The sequence below is a fragment of the Procambarus clarkii genome, chromosome 29 (genome assembly GCF_040958095.1).
Source record: "Procambarus clarkii isolate CNS0578487 chromosome 29, FALCON_Pclarkii_2.0, whole genome shotgun sequence".
Classification (NCBI taxonomy): Eukaryota; Metazoa; Arthropoda; class Malacostraca; order Decapoda; family Cambaridae; genus Procambarus; species Procambarus clarkii.
This window is the reverse complement of record NC_091178.1, coordinates 16613917-16637815: the sequence shown is the minus strand read 5'-3', so window position 1 is coordinate 16637815 and position 23899 is coordinate 16613917. Positions and strand designations below refer to the sequence as shown.

The 23899-nt window shown below is 36.6% G+C and overlaps 1 protein-coding gene across 3 annotated transcripts in view; it reads left to right on the top strand.

Moving 5' to 3' along the window:
* LOC123765104 (FMR1 autosomal homolog 1-like) overlaps window positions 1–23899 on the top strand; it is a 55218-nt gene that overhangs the window by 6324 nt on the left and 24995 nt on the right. For 2 of the 3 annotated variants that reach the window (XM_069333546.1, XM_069333547.1), the window contains exons 3-10: window positions 432–598; window positions 3167–3260; window positions 3855–3923; window positions 6112–6254; window positions 8552–8699; window positions 10059–10340; window positions 11981–12093; window positions 14473–14594. In XM_069333546.1, coding sequence (XP_069189647.1) covers window positions 432–598; window positions 3167–3260; window positions 3855–3923; window positions 6112–6254; window positions 8552–8699; window positions 10059–10340; window positions 11981–12093; window positions 14473–14594 — 1138 coding nt within the window. The remainder of the gene's footprint in view (window positions 1–431; window positions 599–3166; window positions 3261–3854; window positions 3924–6111; window positions 6255–8551; window positions 8700–10058; window positions 10341–11980; window positions 12094–14472; window positions 14595–23899) is intronic. The other variant, XM_045753564.2, reaches the window with a different exon arrangement.

Below are 23899 nucleotides of genomic sequence, written 5' to 3'. Positions count from 1 at the left end.
TGTAAGAATTTGCTAAATTCAAAAATACTGCGTATAATTTTTAAGGAACCATATATTGAATTATGAAACTCGTTCTTAACAACATAATGATACCTTTAGTTATTATTGAATGTATTAATCAGAATATTTTATTAATGACTTGAATATCATCAGGCAAATAATACTGACAAGTGACATGTACATTTCTGAAACAAAATTGCCTCATTTAAGTCTTTCGTAATTCCCACCCCTAAATCAAAGTTAAATTATACATTTTAAGTTTCATTTACCATATTCTTTCTATACATTAGAAAGAATTATATTTATACAATTTTTAGTTTATAATATATGTATGTATATATATATGTATGCTGCACTCGGATATTATGCTTAAATGGATTTTTGTTTTGCATGTGTAAATAAATCTTAATGTGAGTTATTTCAAATTGCAGATGTCAAAAGGAGATTTTCATGTAGTAGAGTTCACGGGGGTGTCAATTACAAGTGGTGAAAACATCTTTCCATCAGAGAAAGTCCGACCAAGAAATGTAAACCCACCTATTACACTGAAAACCTTTACGAAGGTTGACATAGAAGTTCCAGAAGACATCAGAGAGTAGTAAGTAAATGTTGGATCATATTATTTAAAAAGTACATGTTCTATTTTTCTAGGAAAATTTTTGTAGAAATTTAGAATGATTCATATCCACTAGTGGTACAATGCAGGCATTTGGCTACCCCATTTCTCTAGGAGCATATATCTGTGCTTCACCTCAAATAAAAGGGCCTGAAAGTGGCCTGCTTACTCATTTTCTCTATCATCTTCCTGCTAAAGGCCATGACAATTTTATGATGTGATAGATGCACATGTTTTACTTCTCAAAGTGTTGATCATCAAAATTGTCACCTTGTCTTTACTCTATTCAAAATTAATATACAAAATGTAATTTCTTATAGAATGATACATTTGTATGTAAAAAAGTAAGGCAAAGTATGAAGAAAACAAGGCCATATATGTTCACCTTGAATGTTTTCTAGTTTATTCACTCAGTGCAGTATAGTGTTTGTGTTAAATAACGATTAATGTATCCATAGTTGACGTAAATGGTGGTCGAGTACTGTATATAGGCCTATAGTGCAGTACAGTATCTATACATGTAAAGCAAGTCCTAACACAGCTCCAAGGAAGTGTCTTCCCTTGTACTATTTTCCATCTATCTGGAAATGTTGTCCAAGTATAAATTCAAACACTGGCAGGAAAGGTTGAAGTGTCATCTGATGATAACCACAGGACCCTAGTACAGTGGTACCTTTGTCTTTTTTAATTTAATCCGTTCCCAGAGACGGTTCGAAAACTGAAAATTTGAAAACTAAAATGAATTTTCCCCATAAGAAATAATGTAAATTTAATTTGTTCCTCATCCCCAAAAATATTAACAAAAATACATTTTATACTCTCCTTAATCGACTGTGCCACGACAGTCGTGGCACAGTTGAGGGATAAGGTGCGTCTGGGATCCTCTCGGACGTAGGTTCGAACCCTCATCACGGTCCTTGTGGATTTGTTCATTTGAAATGCATAATGCTATTGTGATTTCTGTTTGTAATGACGTAAGGGGGAAGAGGTAGAACAGCTTATTGACAGAGCCCAGGTGTACGGGGAAATTGTGTAAAAGCTTGGTTTGTGTCTCGGAGAGACTGCAGGATCCGTGTGAGGGCAGATGAACTCTCGGTCGCAATTCTTTTCACTGTGTCGTGGCACAGTCAATTAAGGCGCGTCTGGGATCCTCTCAGACGTAGGTTCGAACCCTCATCAAGGCCTTTGTTGATTTGTTCATTTGATTCATCACGCTATTCTGATTTGTGTGTATGGACTCTTAAAGAGTAGTCCTCAATGGAGCAGAATCCAAAAGCCACTCAATTGGTGCCAGCATTCCATAGGGTAGTGTGTCTGGCCCTCTGTGCTGTGGAATTTCTATTTCAACAATCTACTTAATCTCATTCTTGAAGCTCAAGCCTATGCTGATGACTGCAATCTAACCTTTACGTACAGAAAGGAAGAAATGCGAACTGCTGCAAGACTTGGCAATAACCAACTTTCAATAATTTCTAGCTGGGGTAGGAAATGGCAGGTCATATTTGCGACTGAGAAAACACAAGCGATGTTAACTAGACTGCACATTGCAAATTGGACAGTCTTGAAAGGGGTGGCAAAACCCTAGAGTTAACATGAAATTGATATTTTGCAATGAAGATCGACTCTTCAATGGCAATGAAGAGCCACATACTTAACCTAGTCCAAAAGGCAGCCAGGAAACTTACAGCCCTACGGTACACAGGGCTGTAAGCAGGGGCTGCAAAATCGTTATGAAGCACAAGTTTTCTCCCATCTTGAGTATGCACTCTTTTACTGGATCAGACTTTTGGACAAAGTGGAGAGCCACACAAGAAAGCTCATCTCTAGTCTTGACCTTGTCTTGTGGGAACGGTCAGAGCTTGCAATTCTGTCATGATGGTGGTGGTCTTACTGTTATGTACAAACATTCTCAAAAGTTCCATACCTGGGTCATCTCTGTGGACAACCAGCGGTTGGCACTCATAGCATTAGGTTCTCAACCTTCAACAGTCTCATGCTGGAACTGCCTTTCTAAAGAACATCACTCCATCAGTGATCATTCATTCCTAGGATAACTTGCATCTGGAACGTGTTCACTCAACAGGTTGATACATTGGAGGATCAGGTCAACTGATCACATGAAGGCTCTGGCACACAGTTGGCTATGGGCTCATCCTGTTCCTTATGATTGTTACCTAATGTTGTTAATGAATAAAAGCTATTCCTATTGATGCATATAATAGGTTCATGAAATGGGTCTCTAGGAGTAGGTTTCAACTGAGCTGAGATAGGATTTACAGCTCTTGCTTGCACTTTCACTAGCTATGTCATTTGACAACCCTTATGAACAATAGTCTTTGGTTAAAAAAAAAAAAGAGCGAGAGTGCAAATGTGAGAGATAAGAGGTGCAGGTGTGAGAGTGGGGTGGGAGTGTGAGAGGGGGGGGTTCGGGCGTGAGAGGGAGGAGCTTGCGAATGTGAGAGGGAGGGGGAGAGGTGGGGTTGGAGGGAGACCTGAGACTTAACTAGAAAACTTAGAGCAAAGAATTAATAGAATGTTTTAATTTTACAGTGCTCGGATGGAGAGTGTTCACAAGCCCTTCAAGAAAGCGTGTGGAGCTTCCAGTTGTGTATACAATCCAGACAAACACTGTTTGACCCTAATAGTAAGTTTCTGTGCATTCTTCATTTCCGTTAAGAAAGTTTGTAGTTGGTAATAGCAGCATATTACAATAAATGACTGACTGACTGGTAAATTATTTAATGGAAATTAGTTTTATATATAAATTACTATCTTTGAAATACTGTACTAAGTTTCAAATTCATGAGAAAAGAAACAAATAGAATTTGTTTATTTAATATGTGGTAACTGGCTGGATAATACTGTGCAGTAGTTAATAAAATAAAGGACCTGTAACATTGATTTTTTATATATATATAATATATAATATTTATTTATTTTGAAACCCTAATATTTTCCCTTGTGTCCAGTCTAAGAGCTTTCCTCATTTATGGTAACTTGCTTTACTGCTCTTGTTATGCCCCATCAGGATTGGTGTGTGGGGTTACAGTGATCATTGTGTGTATTTGTTCACCTCTCTAATAATGATTTGCATAAACTCCAGTTTTCTACATAATTTTGCATAGTTTAGTACAAATGCTGTTTGTGAAAGGATGTTGCGTATATGATCAAATCGTTCTGCTGCGATGATTTTTGACAGAGTTATGCCCCTTTTTATCCCCTCGGCTGGACTGGCCAGGCGCGAGAGATATGTCATCCTTCAGATGGCTCTTGTTTTAACAGTGGAACAGAGGCCATATCATTAAAAGTGAGTGAATGCAAGTTTATTACTATGTATCCCTGTGAGGGATGCCTTATGGTTTTGCCTTGTCTACTCAACAGGTGTTCCCATTAGGGGACTACCTTATGGTTTTGCCTTTTCTATGTATATATATATATTTATTATTTTCCTCTGTTGCTCAGTTTCCAGATGATAACTTAAAAATGCCTTAGCAGATTGGATTCAAACTTAATGAATATACTGTATATTGTACATGTATTGGTACAACTGTGTTTTGGGTGGTGTAACTTTTTGGTGACTGCTTTCATATCACAGATTTTTCTGTAGTTTTTGGGTCGGTTAGGCAAGTAATCTTCAAAATTATCAGTTTCTTAAATCAAAAGTAGTACATGTTGTACGTACATACTTTATCACTTGTGAAGTGCTTTGTAGGTTAATTTACAGGCTTGACAATATAATTTTTTTGTATATTGTATAATTAAACAAAATGTCTTAAATGATCTACAGCTAATTTGCTCGTTTATGTAGAGCATGATTTGGAATTTAGTTGTGGTCAATCTAGTTAAGTTTGTGATTTAATAGTCTCAATACAGGCATTGGAGATGGATTTTGCTTGTTTGAAACCAATCTATTAAGGTTTCTGAAAATAACATCTGGAAATGTACTTAAATTTAAGGTACTGAATTGGTCATTGAAGGGAATTGAGGGAGGTATCCCTGTCGTCTTTCACTTAGGTCAGGACAATTTGCTGACATCGCAAATTTAGGGTCATGTGCCTGTGTGTTAGTTCCTAAGTAATTCTGTATTTTGTATGCTGTTAACGAATTTGTGGTTCATATCTGATGCAGTTTGAACAGGCATTTCTTTTATACATAATTTGTAGAGTAATAATGTTTTAAGTTTTCAGAATTATCACAAGTACAAATTTGATAAGTACTCTAGAAAATACTTTTCTCATTTCACAGGTTAAGGAAACATTCATTGTTTACTTGTAGATTACCTGTGACTTGTTTTAAAAAATCTGCCCACAACTTTCCCTCTTTTTTGCTTCCTTGGCAACTGCCTGTTTTATGTTTACCTGTATAAAGTTGATCAGATCTATACCTCTGTGTATTCGACAACTGTTCTTGTATTGATGATTGGAAAACAGCAATAGCCTCGTTAATCAGGCTGTCATTATGGAATTTTGGACACTGGCTTGGCTGAGAGTTAAGACAACCCTAACTTGGTCTCGAGTAAATAATTTATCCATGAACTCTTATTTGCTGAAGCAGGGATGTGTGGATTTTCTTAGAATGTTGGGACAGTTCACACTGGTGGAAAAGTTGCCCATCATATCATAGGTTAAAATTAAAGCGAGGAGAACCTCTAAAGGAATGTCACCTGAGCACTCCAAGAAAGGTGGCCTTGGCAGTATAAGGGCAGCACTAGGGACCACACATTGAACATAACCCTGAGCTGAGCAGAAGTAGCTCCAAGCACCCTCAACTCCTGGTCCATACTACACAAAAGTGTAAAGAACAGCCACTAAGGTAAAACACTAAGAAAGCACACTGGAGCCTTAGTGCCTGAGAGCACCTGACACGTACAGTACTACCATCGGAGGAAAACTAAGGGTGGAGCAGCTGGCCGACTCCGACTCCCAGTATGCCTTATCCAGCCAAATCTGTTATCTGGATTGCTATACTGTACAGATATGGCGAAGTTTTGCCAGAAACATATCCAGATGTGATTTTGGACAGATAGCCCAAATATCCAATTTGGCAGAATTTGGATTAGCAAGCTCATACAGTACTTTTTTTTTCCCAATCCATTTTCCATGCACTTGGCTGGGATGGCCATTTAAAGTGTTAAGATGGAAGAATAAATATGTATAAAAGAAAATGCTGAAGGTAGAAATTTAATTTTATTTTTATGTATTAAGATCTAATTGTAATTTAGGCTAGACCCAAGACCTCTATCAAATGAAAATATACACTCTTGGAAGTTGCATTCTTAATCTTGCGTAGCATTTGAACAAATCCACAAGGGCCGTGACAAGGGTTCGAACCTCGTCACGGCCCTTGTGGATTTGTTCATTTGATGCATCATGCTATTGTGATTTCTGTGTGTAGTGTAGTGTTACATAGCATTTATTGCTTCTTAAATCTTACGGATTTTACCTATGATGTTACCAATATATTTCACTAATGCCAAATTTTTCTCATTTCTGTAGTCTCGGAATGATCAATGTCTCAAGTTGGCCCATATGTTATCCGACATGCATTTCCGAAACCTGAAACAGAAAGTAGTTCTTCTTTATCGAACAGAAGAAGCTGCAAAACAATTAGAATCAACAAAACTACAGTCTACGGCTGGGTAAGATTCAACTTGCATTGGGATACTGGTTGTGTGTGTGCAGGTATATAGCAATCGCTTCATTTATGTGATTTCCGAGACACCATGTCAGATTTGTGATCAGATGTTTCTATGCAGGCGATGAGTCACAATAACGTGGCTAAAGTATGTTGACCAGACCACACACTAGAAGGTGAAGGGACGACGACGTTTCGGTCCGTCCTGGACCATTCTCAAGTCGATTGTGACTTGAGAATGGTCCTAGGACGGACCGAAACGTCGTCGTCCCTTCACCTTCTAGTGTGTGGTCTGGTCAAGATGTTTCTATGCTCCTTCAAAAAGTTTTATTTGAAGGAAAATAAATGAGCCTCTTTATTTGAGTGGGGAGTTCTCTGGGGGAATAATTCTCATGTGTAAGTGGAGTAGACAGTCAGTTACTTCAGTGTCTGTGAATAAATATAGCTATATGATACATAAAATATTAAAACATACAGAATGCCTATCTACCTGTGAGATCAGGTTGACGATATCAAAGTCTTGGGCCCAGTCACATAATTATTGAGCCTAGTGTATTTCTTCTATAGCCTCAACATCTTGTATTGTTTTGGGAGCATCCCATTAGGGGTTGGCCACTGCAGAAGTTCCTGTATGAGGGTCTATCACCACACAAGCCTTATATTTATTCTAGCTCTTACCTTTCCTATCCCCTTACCCATCCTTTCTTTCATATGTTGTTCCACTCTTCATTTCCAAGATATTAGTCATTGGCATCTACTATATAAATCTTTTACTTCACCTTTGTTTACCCTCCTCATTAAGAATTTCTTGGGCATTCTATTAATGTGTTCATACCACCTTGGTGAATTGTGCATCCTTTCCCTCCCTGTTAGAATCTGCACCCATTGGATGTGCTATTAAGTTCTGGTGGTTTCCCTTTTGCCTCTTTGCAATTTATTTTGAACTTCATGTATCAACAACCTTTCCCTCTTAAATCCATTGAAGAAGTCTCCTATTTTTTCTAGAACATCCTTCTTTAAAGTTGCATTTCTCAGATACTGTAACTTTTTTTTTTTTTTCCTTGCCTCTTCGGTTGTATCAAATTCCTTATTTATTTTTCATTGCGAATTTCTTGCTCTTTTCTGGTGAATAGGAAATCCAATAATAATGAGACATCTTTTTCTGTTGTGGCCATCTTTACATGGACTCATGATTGCATGCTTATTGTATTTACTTTCCAACTTGTTTTCTTTTTCCTCTTATCTTCCTCTTGGCCTGTTTTCACCATCCCTCTTTAATCCATTCCTCTATCTTTCTCTCCCTGCATTCCATGAGTGTCTTAACAGTTACACCCTTAGGGTGTCCCTGTCTAAACATTCATTTTTTATCAACTTAACCTGAATGGCCCAGTAGTTCCCAGTAGACTGAAAAGAACTTTGACTGATGGCACCTAGTAGTTTGGTACTATATTAGCATGGGTAGCTTCTGGGAACCACTGGGACTTGCCCAGAAATTGGCATTTCATTACATTCAACTTGGGTTTTTTATTTTCTTCTTTGCAAATGAGTTAAAAATAAGGAAAACATACACTCTGTATTGTACTACCTAGGCTATACAAATTTTTATATACTTTCTGATTTCTGTATTAAATATTTAAATATAGATCAAGAGTTAACCTTTTTCTTGAGATTAATGGAAAATATATATTTAATACGAGTAACTACCAATTATTTTCTCATTATTAATTTTCTCATGCATAATGATTCCTGTGGGTCCAAAATTCTTCTAATTGATAACTGGTTTTGTATAATTTGTTAGTTTATCTTCTTACTAGGTAATTATAGCCAGAGATTTAAGTTTTTGGTAAATGTAGGAAATTATAACAATTCAGTTCTCATGAATATCTTTGGGATAAATGTCAGTTTGATCCTGTGGACCCTTTAATGTCTCGTGCCTAAATTTGCAGCTTGAGGTCAAAGTTGTGAAAACTGTCCATCACCTAGACATAACTCCGGTTTTCATGCCTGTGTGTTTGTAAGAAGGGGGGGATTTTTGTGTTCATTTATTGAGGGGAAGGGAATGTGTTTGAGGGGAAGAAGGGAAGGGGGGTATGTAATTGTACAATAGTGAATTCATAGTGATGACATTCCATCATTTTCAGTGCATTATAATCATCTGAGACTTAGAGGTTCTAGGCAAGCATTCAGATGACACTATTGTTCAATGTTTATCATTAAATACAACACCAATAAATATAAGGAGGATCCTCTAAGCTAATACAAGATGTATATTTTTTTATGGATAATGTTTGTTTATTTCAGGTTTGTTGAAGAGTTCAATGTGCGGGAAGATCTTATGGGACTTGCAATTGGCGCACATGGGGCAAATATACAGCAAGCTCGTAAGGTTGAAGGAGTAACGAATATTGAATTAGAAGAAAATACCTGTGTTTTTAAGATCTATGGTGAGGTGTGTATTGCGGCATACATTTTTATTTGTAAAAATATTACATGTCACATTTTGTTACTCTTGATTATTGTTTGTATCGTGTTATTTTAAACTGGTATTGTGAAAAGTCTCCTGTTTACTTAGTTTCCACCTTGCTAATCTATTGACTATAAGTTTTATTCTTATCTTTCTTGGATGACTTTACTTCCATATCTCTCCTCTTTAAAGTATAATTGTATAATGACAAATATTTTTTCCTTTACGTATATTTTTCTCTCAGTTGGTAGATTCTTAATGTATTAAAATCAAACTTCAAGATACAGAGCAACTTCCCTTACCTAAATTAAGGGGCCAAATTCTCATTCATTCTAATGGTAACATTGAAAACATCCAATTTTTATGAAACTGTTTACAAAATTAAGCCTGTAATATGAACCTCTAGCCCAAGTTTCAAAATTGTAAACCGAAAGGAAATGGGGAAAATACAAATACAAAAAAAGAGAGACTGTTTGGGAATTCCTAGATTATAAAATTTAGTTGATCTTAAAAATATGATATTCAGCTAGTATAATATACAGTAAAAATGTTCAACTTTGAGACACATTCAAAAATTCATTTTCTGACCGATTCTCACCATTTTTACACTGTGCAAAGTTCTTAGTTCTAAAGTGTCCTCACCTTCGTTTAGTCATAAAACCATTAAGTTTGGAGTTATAAATTTTTGGCATTAAACTTTTGCACATATTTGGATGGCCCCATTGAAAAAAATGTTTTACAGTACTTTATTCTTAAAGAATATTTTGAGGCGAGGAATATGAACATTATATGCCATTCTGATACCATAATGAATAAAATAACAATTGGTGACATTTTACTATTTTTTAAAGCTAATTTGAAATTGTGAATTTTTTCCCTTTTTTCAATTTTGCTTAACTTTTTCTGTTCATGGTATGATGATGATCCATTAGGAAAAGTTGGAGCATTTATCATGATATTATTAAAAAAAAATTGAGTGTTATGAGGAAATTTCGGTGAACAGTCACCAGGCCCCTTAACAAAGTTAAATACCCTTAAAATGGAAATTATAATTTGTTGAATGAAAAATTACTATTGTGTTTAATCGATCTTTCCAACTTTAAACACAGGAGCATTAATGCTTCTATGAAATGTTTTGGCAATACTAATGGCATTAAGGATTCCTACAAATTAAACCTGACATTTGTAATGACAGTAAATATGACAGGGGGTGACGTTTTTAAATTTGATGAGTATTCCTTTACTTTTCCATGAAAGCATCCTTGTTAAAATAATTATTAAATTATTTATTGTTTTGCTGATGTATTTATTTTGCTTAGCCACAGTTGTGCCTATTCTTTCTAGACTGAAGAAGCAGTAAAAAAGGCAAGATGTATGTTAGAATATAGTGAAGAGTCTGTGCAAGTGCCACGGATCCTAGTAGGAAAAGTAATTGGTAAGAATGGCCGTGTTATACAAGAAATGGTTGACAAGTCTGGTGTAGTGCGGGTGAAAATTGAAGGGGATAATGAACCAGAGCCCACAACACCCCGCACCGAAGGACAAGTTCCGTTCGTCTTCGTTGGCACAGTTGAGGCCATTGCCAATGCTTCCATTCTACTTGAATATCATTTAGCTCATCTAAAAGTAAGTTCCTATTTATGTCTTTTTTTATTATTTGTAGCTTATTTACCACTGCCAGTCTGGCCACTATGCACATTCCGAAGCGTAAACATTCTGGGCTCCCCAAATCTGCTCACTGGCCACGCAGCAATGGGAATTTTTTTTATTTTTGCAGTCTAGTTCATGTTTTCTCATTTATTTGTTGAATTATAAATATAAATTTGGTGTCAAAATCTTTGTAGATAAATTTTGCTGAGGAGTGAGCATGTAGCTGATTGCCAGCAAATGCTGCACTCATGACATGTACATTTCAAGTTGTTAATTATAATAGTTTTTTTTAATAATATCTGATTCTGCTGAAAATGTAGTGATAATGGGACCGTATGCAAGGATGATGGAACTTTCACACATGACAAAAAAAGAAATAAGTGAAATACCGAGGCTTCAGTACAATTCTCTTTTCAGTGAACCCTTTCGCCTTTTCTTGATTCTGCCTTGACTCTTTCCTTCCTTGTGTTCTGCAGAAAAAATATTTCTTTATCCAGTTAAATGCAGAAATGTACTCTCCTTGAATAGGATTACCTCTTTGGCATCCTCATTCATGAATACTATCTTTATTAGTTGGATTTTTTTCACTTGTAACCACCTATTCTGAAAACCTTTGTTACATCAAATCTGTCCCTCTTTCTTGACTGAGAATGCCTGCCTACCTGCTATACAACAATAAATGTAGGGGAATCTGTGAAGGGAAAAAGCATAAGAATTGTTTAAACACATATCACTCAATCTATTATGTACCCCATACCCATCCCGTGGGCGGTGGTGTAAAGGATTACAGAGGCACATGCCTATCTTTTGGTGCTTACCTATCAGTGACTATGGGGGAGTGTTAATGCCAATTTGTTTGTGTTATCTTGAGGTTATCTTGAGATGATTTCGGGGCTTTAGTGTCCCCGTGGCCCGGTCCTCGACCAGGCCTCCACCCCCAGGAAGCAGCCCGTGACAGCTGACTAACTCCCAGGTACCTATTTACTGCTAGGTAACAGGGGCATTTAGGGTGAAAGAACTTTGCCCATTTGTTTCTGCCTCGTGCGGGAATCGAACCCGCGCCACAGAATTACGAGTCCTGCGCGCTATCCACCAGGCTACGAGGCCCCCAAGAGATAATGGCATGAGAAGTCTACCTCTCTTGATCTGCTTCAATCAAGACAGTTCATATTAATGTCAGTGTGAATGTATGGCATATACCTACTTCAGTTTTCAGGTTTTTTTATGTTCAATATCTATACCATTCGAGATGTTAAGTACCGTCGCTATCCTTTGTTGAATTTCTGCCAATATTATTTAAAAAATGTATAATATTGTAATACAAAAATATTATTTAAAAAATATTTATTCATTATAATTATGGATGGACCCCCTTCTTATCCTCAAGCTTGAATCCTGGTCAAAGCCTTAGTTAAGTATACATTGTTTCCAAAACCAGCATATACCTACTTCCCAAAACTTATTTTCAGCACATTAATTTTCCTCTAAGCAGTCTCCTCCTTATCTCTAAACATTCCTTATTTTCATATTTTTGCCACCGACTTGTCTTTTTCCAGCACTCGTTTCAGAATTACGACTTAAATGTACCTAATTCTTTTACATTTTCTATTTTGCAGGAAGTTGAACAATTAAGACAAGAAAAACTTGAAATTGATCAAAAATTAAGAAATATGCATACAACAAACAGCTTAGGAAATAGTCAGGGTTATCCAATGAGGAGAAATGACCGGTGAGTGTTCCTCCATATTTTTAAAGAATATTTGATAAATTAAACAGATTTTCAAGCTAATATGTACTAACTGTAAGATAAAGGTTCAGTTTTCTTAGTGCTGTTATTACTTAACTCCTTGCAGATACTTTTGTGGATGGGTAGCCACAAGAAATTTTGTCTAAAAATGTTACCTTTGATCATCTTTGCATCTTGAAATCTTTAACCACTGCACTGTGCATACTGAGATATCTTGGTTGATACAGTAATATATATATTACTGTACTCAAGTGTATTTACAGGATGAACTACACTCATGGTGTCTCGTCCTCCCAGTACTCTTTGTCATACCGTCACTTTGAAACTGACGGTTTTGGCCTCCTCCACCCACCTCACTTAGCTTGTTCCAACCGTCTAACACTGTTTGCAAAAGAAAACTTTCTAATATTTTTTCGGCGCCTTTGTTTCCTTACCTTGAATCGGTGTCCTCTTGTTCTTGAAGTTGCTGGTTTCGGGAATTCCTCTGTCAATTTGGTTGATTCCTGTTAGTATTTTGTAAGTGGTAATCATATCACATCTTTTTCTTCCATCTTCTAGTTTTGGCATGTTTAACGCCTCTTAGTCTCGACTCGTAACTCTTGGTTTCAGTTCCGGAAGCCATTTTGTAGTATGCTGTTGCACCTTTCTCAGTTTATTTGTGTGCTATTTGAGATTTGGCACTACAACTGCTGCCTATTCCAATTTTGGCCTCAAGTCATGAACAGTTTTAGTATTTCACCATCATTACAATTAAAAGCAAGTCTGAAGTTGGAAAGTGACTCGTATGCTCCTCTCACAATGTTCTTTGTGTGTTCTTTTGGCGACAGATTACTTTCCAAAACCACCCCTAGATCTCGTTCTTTACTAGAGATCTGTAATTCCGTTCCACATAATTTGTAAGTTTTTGTGTGGTTTATTTTCTCCAATTCCACATTCTATAACATGGCATTTACTCACATTGAATTCCACTTGACGCTCCAAGCACTTGTTTTATCTAGATCGATTTGAAGGGCATAACAATGGTCTGCGTCTTCTATCTTCTCCAGTATCTTGGCATCATCCGCAAACATGTTCATATAAGTCTTTATTCCTTTTGATAGATTGTGTAGACAATGAACATTACTGGTGCAAGAACTGAACCCCTGTGGTACTACAATCAGATACATTGTCTCTGATTACTGCTCTCATCTGTCTATCAGTTAAAAAAGGTTTCATATATTTTAGAAGTCTCCCTGTCACCCTCTTGTGTAGGACTCTGTCAGAAACTTTTTTTTTTTTTTTTTTTTTTTTTAGGTCTAGATAGACTTGTCAACCCAACCACCTCTTTCCTGTAGTATATCTGTGGCTCTATCATAAAAACTAAGTAGATTTGTTACACGGGATCTTCCTGTTCGAAAACCATACTGTCTGTTATTGTGTCATTACGCTCTAGATGTGTAACCCATTTGACTTTGTTTCTAGTGTTTTGACTACCACGCTTGTTAATGGTAAGGGTCTATAATTTAGAGGCTCCTCTCGACTGCCATTTCTGTGGAGAGCCCCTTCAGCTCCCAGGAGCTATACCGGGCTGATGTGCATATATTAGACCGTGGCAACAGTCAATTGATGGAGTTATAGGCCTACCGGGGACCTATAACTTTTGCATTCGTCCTTTATTTCTTCTTTGTACTTCTCTAGTTTTTTATTAACCTCTATGTGAGTTGTCAGTGAAGTTTTTTTTTTACATATCCTTGCCTAACTCCATGTTAGCCTTCAGGGTTCCTTGGAGTTGTTCACCATATGAGTCTACTTTCTTGTTTATTTCTTCAAATTCAACATTCTTTACTTTCCGTACCTCATTGTCTTTCACTAATTCCTTAATTTATTCCTCCTGAATCTTTACCTTGTCTTTTAATGCAGTAATTTTTTTTACCTTGCTGAAGTGTACTTCCTTTTAAAGTGCAAAACTCACTCCTGAGGGCTCCATTTTCTTCTAATTCAAGTACTTTTTCTTCATGCTTCTTTAGCATATCCTCAATTATCTCTAACCTGCCAAGAAAACCTTTCATTATATCTTGTGGTGAGAATCTTTTTCTGGACTTCAGTGGAAACCTCAGGACCCCAAGAGGATTCGGTTGAATCCCAGGTTGCATTGCTTTTACCATGTCATTGTGAAGTGGTCTAGATCTGTGTGCTTGGGAGTACCTAGTGTGCTGGTTCAAAATCTTTTGGCTCATACTGATTTTCTCAAGATATGGAGAGTTATGAGGTTAGAATACTTTATGCTTAGAACTATTCTAGCTCAGAAAACTGTGGTCATCTTGAATTGTTATTTCATTGTGTTTTGTTTTATTGTACAAATGTATTTTTCCTTTCTTGCAGTGGTTACAACAGTGACATGGAGATGGGAAGCCGTGGACGGGGAAGAGGTGGCCCTCGAGGAGGTCGTGGAAGAGGTGGTGGCAGAGGTGGTGACCGCTACAATAACGACCGTTCAGGAACTGGTAATACGCTCAGTGATTATATATCCAATGCTGAAAAACGGGGTGGTCCTGGGAGAGGAGGGGGTCCAGGTCGAGGTCATGAAGGGAGGGGAGGTTACGAGGGCAGAGGTGGCCACGAGGGCAGAGGTGGCCACGAGGGCAGAGGTGGCCACGAGGGCAGAGGTGGCCACGAGGGCAGAGGTGGCCACGAGGGCAGAGGTGGCCACGAAGGGCAGAGGTGGCCACGAGGGCAGGGGTGGCCACGAGGGCAGGGGTGGCCACGAGGGCAGGGGAGGCCACGAGGGCAGGGGAGGCCACGAGGGCAGGGGTGGCCACGAGGGCAGAGGTGGCCACGAGGGCAGGGGAGGCCACGAGAGCAGGGGTGGCCACGAGAGCAGGGGTGGCCACGAGAGCAGGGGTGGCCACGAGGGCAGGGGTGGCCACGAGGGCAGGGGAGGCCATGAGGGCAGAGGAAATCATGAAAACAGAGTAGGTCAAGAGGGTAGAGGGGACTACTCTAGGCCCCCACCTGACCACAGGAACCACAGAGGGGGCAGTGCTGACAGGGGAGGGCGAAGAGATAAAAAATAGCCAATGTCATCGTATTTGACCTTTTTATATGTGACTTTAACTGTACTAGACAAACATTTATTGAGGAATTTGTGGTTTAATGACCCATGAACACTCAGAATTGGAGTTATTTTCCATGACTTGGAATTGAACCTATTGTGGCTCTTTGAGTAATACAAGAAAGACATTTATTGTACTTTAATTCTTATATATGTCATGGCCTGGTTAAACTAACCTGTTGGAAGGCAGGTTAAAATATCTTTTGTACAAAAATGTAACCTTGATTGGTTTTTATTCAAAGACTATGAGAGTTATATAGTACTGGTAAAAAAAAAAATTAATTGGCTCATAATAAGGCTCAAGTACAGCATTGCAATTTACAATGTATGAACTGGATAAATTGGCATGATATTTGTAGCCAAGAATTGAGGAATAATTTAATGACTAAGTCATAATGTGGATTATAATTCCATTGCCTAAACAAATAATGTTTCCTTACCAAATTAACATCTAATTAGCAATACCAAGGGAAAAAGTCACGCAATTTCTTGTGGAAGCGTTTACAGGCTGTGTGGAGTCAAGTCTGCAGCCTCAACACAGCTTTGGCAGCTCTCCACATTTCTTAGGTTATGGGGTCTATGAAAGCCCCATATATAAATCTAGACATACACCAATATTACCAAATTTATTGGTAATTCTTGATGCTGTGGACATTATTGGACACACGAGTTACTTGCCACATCTGCTGTTTGTAGTCAACTTGCTGTATGCATGCTGCAGTATTTTCTCTTGAGTTTCTTTGGTCCTCCTGCAGAATGCATGTGTTATTAGTGAACAAAAGTTAATCAACAGTTATACTCTGATATGGCTATTATTTAACAAGTGGTGAAAATTTACCAGTAGGTGCATATTTTGTTTGAACTAATCTTCCAAATTTGTAATCTCTGCTTTTGGCATGTTTTGCATTCACTTAAATGCAGCATTCAGAAGATCCTTTCAAGCAAAATGACTGCAATAGTGGTAGAGTTTTATAAGGAAACTCTTGCCTACAATGCGATATGATATATTGAGAATTGCATTCTTATCCTGACTTAACTATAGCCTCATATGCCCTAAGATGTTTGAATAGTCACCATTATACATGATAAAGTAGAAGTTAATATATTATGATACAGTTGACTTCCTCTAATTATTGATTTTGTTGCAATTACCTTTATTTGAATTTTATATTTGATAAATTATATCCTATTAGCCAATATTTTTGTTTATATACAATACTTTTTCATGGAACTAAATTAACTCGTGTGATGAATTACGATTATTATTTTCTAAAAATCAGTCCCTACATTCCAAATAATTTGAGGTATTATTATAAGAATCTTGTTAATTTTCATGCATCTTTCGGTGTGGAAGATTTTTTTAACATCACTCTTCCTCTTGTCTTAAGTGAAACTTAACATCCAAGACAGAATTGGAAGTAAATGTAGCATTACATTGTTTAAAAAGTGGATTTTGTGTAGCATTTTACACATTATATAATGAAACTGAAATACAGTAGTTAATTGAGTAGAGATCTAACCCAGTACTTGGCATTTGAAAATTAAAGTTATCTTAGAAAGTCAGAATAAGATATCACATTTTAAAGTGGTATATTTCCAATATGAGATGATGTTTGTGAATGGTACTTTTGGGAAAACTTGTGCTCATATTCATGGAGATTTTATCTGTGTAACCAGTCATGCTTAGATACATTGTTTCTATAGCTGTCGAATGATATTAAAGGGCATAATTTTTGCGCTAACGTAAAGCTGTAGAACCCGATACCGATTCAGAAGGACGAGCTAAATGTCTTTTTGTAACAGTGTTTTGTTCGAGGTAATATATACAATAATGATTTACAGATAATATTTAAAGTTAAGCATAAAATTAATAAAATATATGGAATTACTCCATCTCATGTTAGAAAGCCATCATTTCAAAGCAACTAAATTAAGTAGACTTCAGTCATTTGAGGCATTACGTTGTCAATTTTACGCTTGTGTTTCCTTTCAGAGCTGTCATTTGTTGAAATCCATAGTACATACTTGTTGAACATGTTCACAGCTGTGTAGCCATGTGTGTTCAGTATAATGGAGAGGCTGTAAGCATGACTAACTCAATTTTTTTCTCTCCAAAATTTGATCATGATAATTTCTTTAAGTTCTTCAACCTGTTGATATTTTTAACTCTGAAATTCCTCGATGATGTCTCCATGAGTATATCCCATACATCAAAAGTCCTTACTACATAGCCAGTACCCCCTCACAAACATGTCATTGTTCAGTACTTACTAGTGCTCTTGTCTTTTAAGTCCAATAACTCCACGTTTATTCATTGTTGTAGCTTAATAACATAATACAGACTTGGCACGTCAATAAATTAATTGTATGAGCTGTTCAGCTTAACTTACCTAATATAATTATTTTTTGAATTTTATTTTGATATGGCAGATACCCACAGTTCTTCAGTACAGTATTTCTTTCTCACGTACTGTGTTCAGCTCTTGAAGTATTACATTGAAATAGCAGTCATACTATCACAAGTGGGACTGCAAACTTTTATCGTATTTATAGATGTTCTCTTGTTCATTTGGCAATTAAAGTAACTAAACAACTGCAGTTGTTTAGCTTCAAGCTTGACCCTTTGCTGATCTGTAACAGTAAGAATTAATCTCGGTAACAAACTACATATAATGATACCCTATAGAAAATGATGCTGCTTACATTTATAGTCATACTTGGTACCCACATAATTGTAGTTCCTGCATGGTGGTATTCAGCCAGTTTAATTTATAATACATTTAATTTTGCTATTAATGGGAAATCTGGGGTTTCCAAAAATCAAGAACAAAAAAAAATGGTGTTCAAACATTTTGAATTACTAGTTTTGTTAGGAATTATGCCAAGGTATATATATTTTAAATGTAAACATTCTATTTGGAATACCATAATGTGAGTACAGTATTGCATTTGATACCATTTTTATGCATTAAATAGATTGCAGTGAACCACAATAATGTGGTTGCACTCTAACCTTGACTGTTCGTTTTCACTCTGGGAATTATTTGAACAAAGTCTTGTTCACTAATTTCTTAACTGCTGCTGCCCACTTACCCATAATTCATGCTTAATGGTCTGTATATGTATAACATGTGAAATTGAAGTGCATCAAAGTAAATTTATTTGTTAAAGAATCAAGATAGCATTTGTTATATCTGGGGTAAGTGTGCATTGGTCCCGTATGGCACTTCCCTAAGTTGGTTTTTCGTTTGCAGTGTGAAACTAAGATCTTCCAGAATTTTGTTTCTTGTTCATTTCCCTTTTTTCTCTTAAGTCAACCTTCTGTTATCTTCACTGCTTTGTGTAAATTAAATTGGGATTCGGAGAAATAGGATTCTACAACATGTACAGTAAAGACCAGTTTACATTAAAGCCAAAGATGTTGTCACAAAAATGCTGTTAAAATACTATATTCACAATAAGGTATGTCATAACTCAAACATTGTTTGAGTGATGATTTGTTTGACATAGAAATGCAGTAGGTGTTGAAGAACCCTATCTAAATTATTTTTTTATTTGGTTCTCTTTACGTAGTAGTTTGTCGAGATGTAGGTCACAAGTGATTTGGGTCATAAGCTGTGTGCCATGGTTTTGACCACAAGTAGTTTTGCAGTTAAGTGCTTATGGATGTAAATTGGACACCCACCTTGTATTTTCCTCCCAATTGGCCTTGCATGAATAATTTGTGGAAGGTTGGGGATGCTTTTTTAACTGAGCGTCATATACATCTCGCTTGGTAGGTCATGGGTAGGATGTATCAAAGGTGGTTAGGATTGATTTGATCCATTGAGTCACTACATATTAATGGATATGTGTGCAAGGGCAGTGTTGGTAGTTGGACACCACCACCATGTAGATTCTCCACCTCCCAACACCTTCAGTTAGTCAAAATTTATATTTCATAAACAACTTTAATTACATTATCAATACACCATTTAAGGTCAAAAAGCATTTTATTGTTTTTGTTTTTCTCAAAAACTGTAAAAAAGTATTTATTATAAGTTTAGTACATATATGAAGGTTACATATTGTTTATCTAAAAGGTATGGATAGTTATGAATTTATTAGGTTTGCATTATTTTTATTGTAATTGCATTTGTTTCTTCAGCGCATTTTAGAGCCTTTTGTATAATATTGCCCTCATGCAAGTTTGTATCATTTGTGCATTCTTGTGAATGGTAGTCAAGTTATACTTGCATATTTCTCAAATGTTCTCTTATATGTTGAAAACTCAAGGGAGGTTTAGAATACTTACTTGTATGTTAGGTAACGTACATGTCGTGTTATCACCAATTTTGGCTTAGACATTCTCGTGTTTGAATACGTGATACTGAATAATTAAGAGAATTCAATACCAGATAATACACATTCTGTTATCAAAAATAGCTTGTGAAGCTGCCCAAAATAAGGCATTATCACATTTAAGATGTGAGGAGACACTATCGAGCATCTTGTCATGTCTCTCGAGTAGAAGTTGCATTTTAATATTATATCCAAATAACATATTTCTTCATGTTCATTTATAGCAGAAAGATAAAATCCAGCTAGAAAATTGTGTGCAGATAAAATAAGGGTTCTTATTGGTTTCTTTGTTCATCTAATGGATATTTACCAGAATGCACCTCTTTTTAACAATTTTGTGACAATTTTGAGGTACTGTTTTACATATACAGTATATAATACAGTTCATGATGGTTTGTTATAATCTTATTATTTTTTCTCTAATTCGGTTAAATTATTGTACGTGTGATTAAATAACAAAGGCCTTAAACTTTGATAAATTTGGGGAGGTGTATTTCTGCAGGACTAGTAAATTTTGAGTGGAGTAGGAGTTAAAGACAATCTGTTTATATAAGAAAACCAGAGATATTCATTGTGACCTCTGTTCTCCATACATTTACTAAAGAACATAGAAAAAGTTGACTGCATTATTGTTCTTTGTTAATTGACGATATTGCTGGATTGACTAGGATATGTAGTCAACACACTGTCCATCACAGGATGAGACTACCGACAAAGAAAGAAAGATAAGCATACACAACATTTGAGAGGTCAAGATGAGTAGGAACATGACACATGTATGGTTAAGCATTTCCTGATTTGACTGAAGTGTAGACTTGTGTGTCAAAGACCTAAATTTGCAGATGCCACTTCTGGATGCCTGGAGTATTGCATTGGTGTGTTATTAGGTTGGTCACAATGTAAGAATCGGTATAGGAGTTGCTGGGCACAGAACATTTGGAGTATATTGCATTGGACTTATTCTTTTACATTCCATTTGCATCTAGTCACTATTCAAAATTGAAAGTTTTTTATTTTTGAAGTATTCTACTGTATTCAGCTTTTAAACACTAAGTAGTTTTGTACCCTGCAACAGTCTTAGGAAAACTTTTTTTTTCCAATAAAGCTTGTAATATATTTGATTTTTACCAAAGCAATGCAGTATTACAATTTTTGAGTTAATGAAAGCTAGAAAGTGGATAATTGTTGACTGGCCAAGATAGTCATGATGCAGCTGTGCAGTTATTTAAGACTGCATTTTTGGTAGCGGTTATCCAGGCTTGGCATGCTGTGCAGAAATATGGAATTACTTAAGGACGCTTGCAGCTGTCAAAGATGATATAAATATTCATTGATTATGACGCTTGTAATCACCTGACACTTTTCCAGCTGAGTGAAAACTAGCTACTGGAATAGTAAAACCTTTCTGTACTACTTGTTTGCAGATAGTGTTTTCTTAATAAAAAGAAAAAAATTAAATTTTGTTTTACAAGAGAACCTTTTACATGCTTTTGTCTTGCTTACTGAAGCAATTCATCTTCCATAGTTAATATTTTTGCCTCCAATGCAGTGGAAGGTTGTTGGGAGAATTGTAAATGGTTGAGTGGTGGTGGTGGCGGCAAGTGGTACATCCCAGACCCTTCATTACTCATTGTATTGATGCCCTCACACTAACTCAAGTCTGTGGTCTTAGCATGCTGTTTGCCTTCAGCTAGTGTAGAATTAACACTGCTTATAAGGGGTTGATGTGTTTTGGTTTGTTTTTCCATTTATTGCAACAAAATTTAGTATTAACTGATTTCCTAAACCTTTTTTCTTGTTTGGTTGAACTTATTGTCTGTTAAAAACCCTTGTCGAATGTGATACTTTTGTAAAAGACATTTCACTTTAGAAAATGGAATAACATTTGATTGAAAGTGAAAAGCAGAGCAAATTGGTCAGAGATGTTAATATGCATTATCTGACTAGTGGTGTCCTTTACTGATCTTTGCTGCATTAACCATGTCGTGATATACATTATTAGCTGAAATGTAAACGTGTGCAAAAGACAGGAAGTTGAATTACAAACAGCAGAATGTGAGTAAAGTCCAGAAATGTCATGGAACATTTAAATTGAAATAAGATATTTGAAGTAAAAAAAAAAGCCAATTAAATAACAGGTTATTCTTAACTTCATTCACACGGTAGGTGACCAAAAATTTTGTTCATAATTAATCATATTAAGTGATGCAGCCATTACTAGTTTCTTATGGATTTTTTTATACCAATTATGGTGGATATTGACAAGAAGAATATTGATACATTCTGAAAGGTACTTTTTTCTTTTTTTTTTTTCTTTTTTTTACAGGGATATATCTTCACGAGATTCATTATATGATAGCTTATGATGGATTATAAATGGAGCCTTTTGTATAAAGGAATAGTAATGATTTCTTTTTTAATATACATATATATATTTCATAAGTGGGATTTTCGAAAGTATTGAACATTAATCAGCATTTTTCACTTCAGGAAAAATTTTGTTTTCTTTTACAGTATTTTAATTTGCTCCATATACAGTACTTAAAACATCACAAGTATAAATACAGTATTCCAGTTTATTAAACTTTTCTCAATGTTTATTATAACTGGCATATATTATTTTTTTTTTCTTATGCCAACTATTGCAACCTCTTTCAAAATACTTTGAATAATTTAATTATTGGAATCCTGAAGCATTTTAAATTGAGGATCAATTCCACCACAAACATTGCTGATATTACTGTCACACCAGAGGTAAGTTGCCTTACTTTCTATACATGAAGTACTATGTTCTCTTCAGTAATCTTCATTAATAGGATTTGTCCCATGCTTTTTTATTTGATTAGATTTTCATTGACCAAAGTGTTTCTGATCAAATTTATATAATCCTGATGGTAATTATTCTTCTGTACTAGACAGTTTTTTAATATATAGTTCTTAAGTTTTTGTATGTACAGTACTTACATACTGGGCAATAAATATGTATGCATAATAAATTTTAAATATAAAGTGTGACCAAAAAATTGGGTTCCATTGCAGGAATAAACAAAATTTTTGGTAAGTTAATTTGTTGGTAAATTAAATGGGCTTGGTTAACCTTGGATATGCTATGTTGGATAAAGTAAAATATGACCTTTTTCACTCTATTATAAAAAGACCTTTCTGGAGGGAAGCCCTATTGGCTCCCTGACGCTAACATACGCTGATCAGTGCCACACTATCGGGTGCGATCAGTTGCAAGAGTTCTTATTGGTCTACTGGGGACCAGAGCCAGAACCTGGTTGCCCCTGGCTCCAGTTTCTTGTTTTCTTCTTGGGGGTTTTGCCTTTGTGGCTGGTTTTACACGAGTTTTGTGTGTGACCCTGGAGTAGTGTGCTTAGAGCTGTATGTGTTCTGGGTTCTCTTCCTGTGCACTCTATAGTGCTGCCTTTACGCAGTCAGGATCCCTTAACTGGGGCATTTGGGGTACGCTAACTTTAGGTCCTCTGGCCTGGTGGGTATTTTGTGTGGTTGTAACTGGCTCCTTCTTTGGCAAAGAATGAGTTGGCTGGCTTCCGGAGGGGTCCTTTAGTTGTGGGTGCTTGGTTTGTTCAGCCGGGTTGCATCACACGCTTTGTCTGGTGGCCGCCCTATTCCGCAACCTTCGTACCACTAGTTCTGCTTCAATGAGTGCCTTGTGGATTGATTCAGTTTCCCTGGTTCCTTGTTGCAGGGCTTGTGTGTCTCAGGCTGTCCGTAGTATCATTAAGTCCAGGCTGCCTGCGGTCTTCCCTTGCGCCCATGATGTTCATAAGTATGCCACTCTGATGGCTGTTTTCACTAATGTATCATGGGCTGATATCCAGGCGCTAGGGATTTTAGAGGTCAAACAGGGTCTTGGTGGCCAGGAATCTTGTGAACGTCTCGGGACCTTGGCAGCCTCGAGTCACTTTAGGTCATGTGTCGTGGCTGCCTGTCTGTACTTGGATTAATCGCCGCGGTTCTCCCTCCCTGGTAAGTGCCCTCATTTCCTTCACTGTGGGTAGCTAGCTTCCAGGAGCCAACGGGGCTCCCCTCAGAAAACCAGTGGCAGTTATGTTAAACTTTACATTTAAAGTTTCCATAGGCCATCATTCCCTCTCTCTCTTTGAGGGGACCAGTTTCTGGTTTTGGGTCCCCAGTAGGCCAATAAGAATTTCTGCGACTGATGGCACCTGACAGTGTGGCACTGATTAGTGTATGATAGCTTCGGGGAACCTCCAGGGCTCAACCAAAAATTGGCATTTCATTACAATCAACATTGTTTTTTTCTTTGGCTTGATTTGAATCATTTCTCAACTTTTAACACTGGCCCTTCCTGTCAGGCTTTTTCATTTT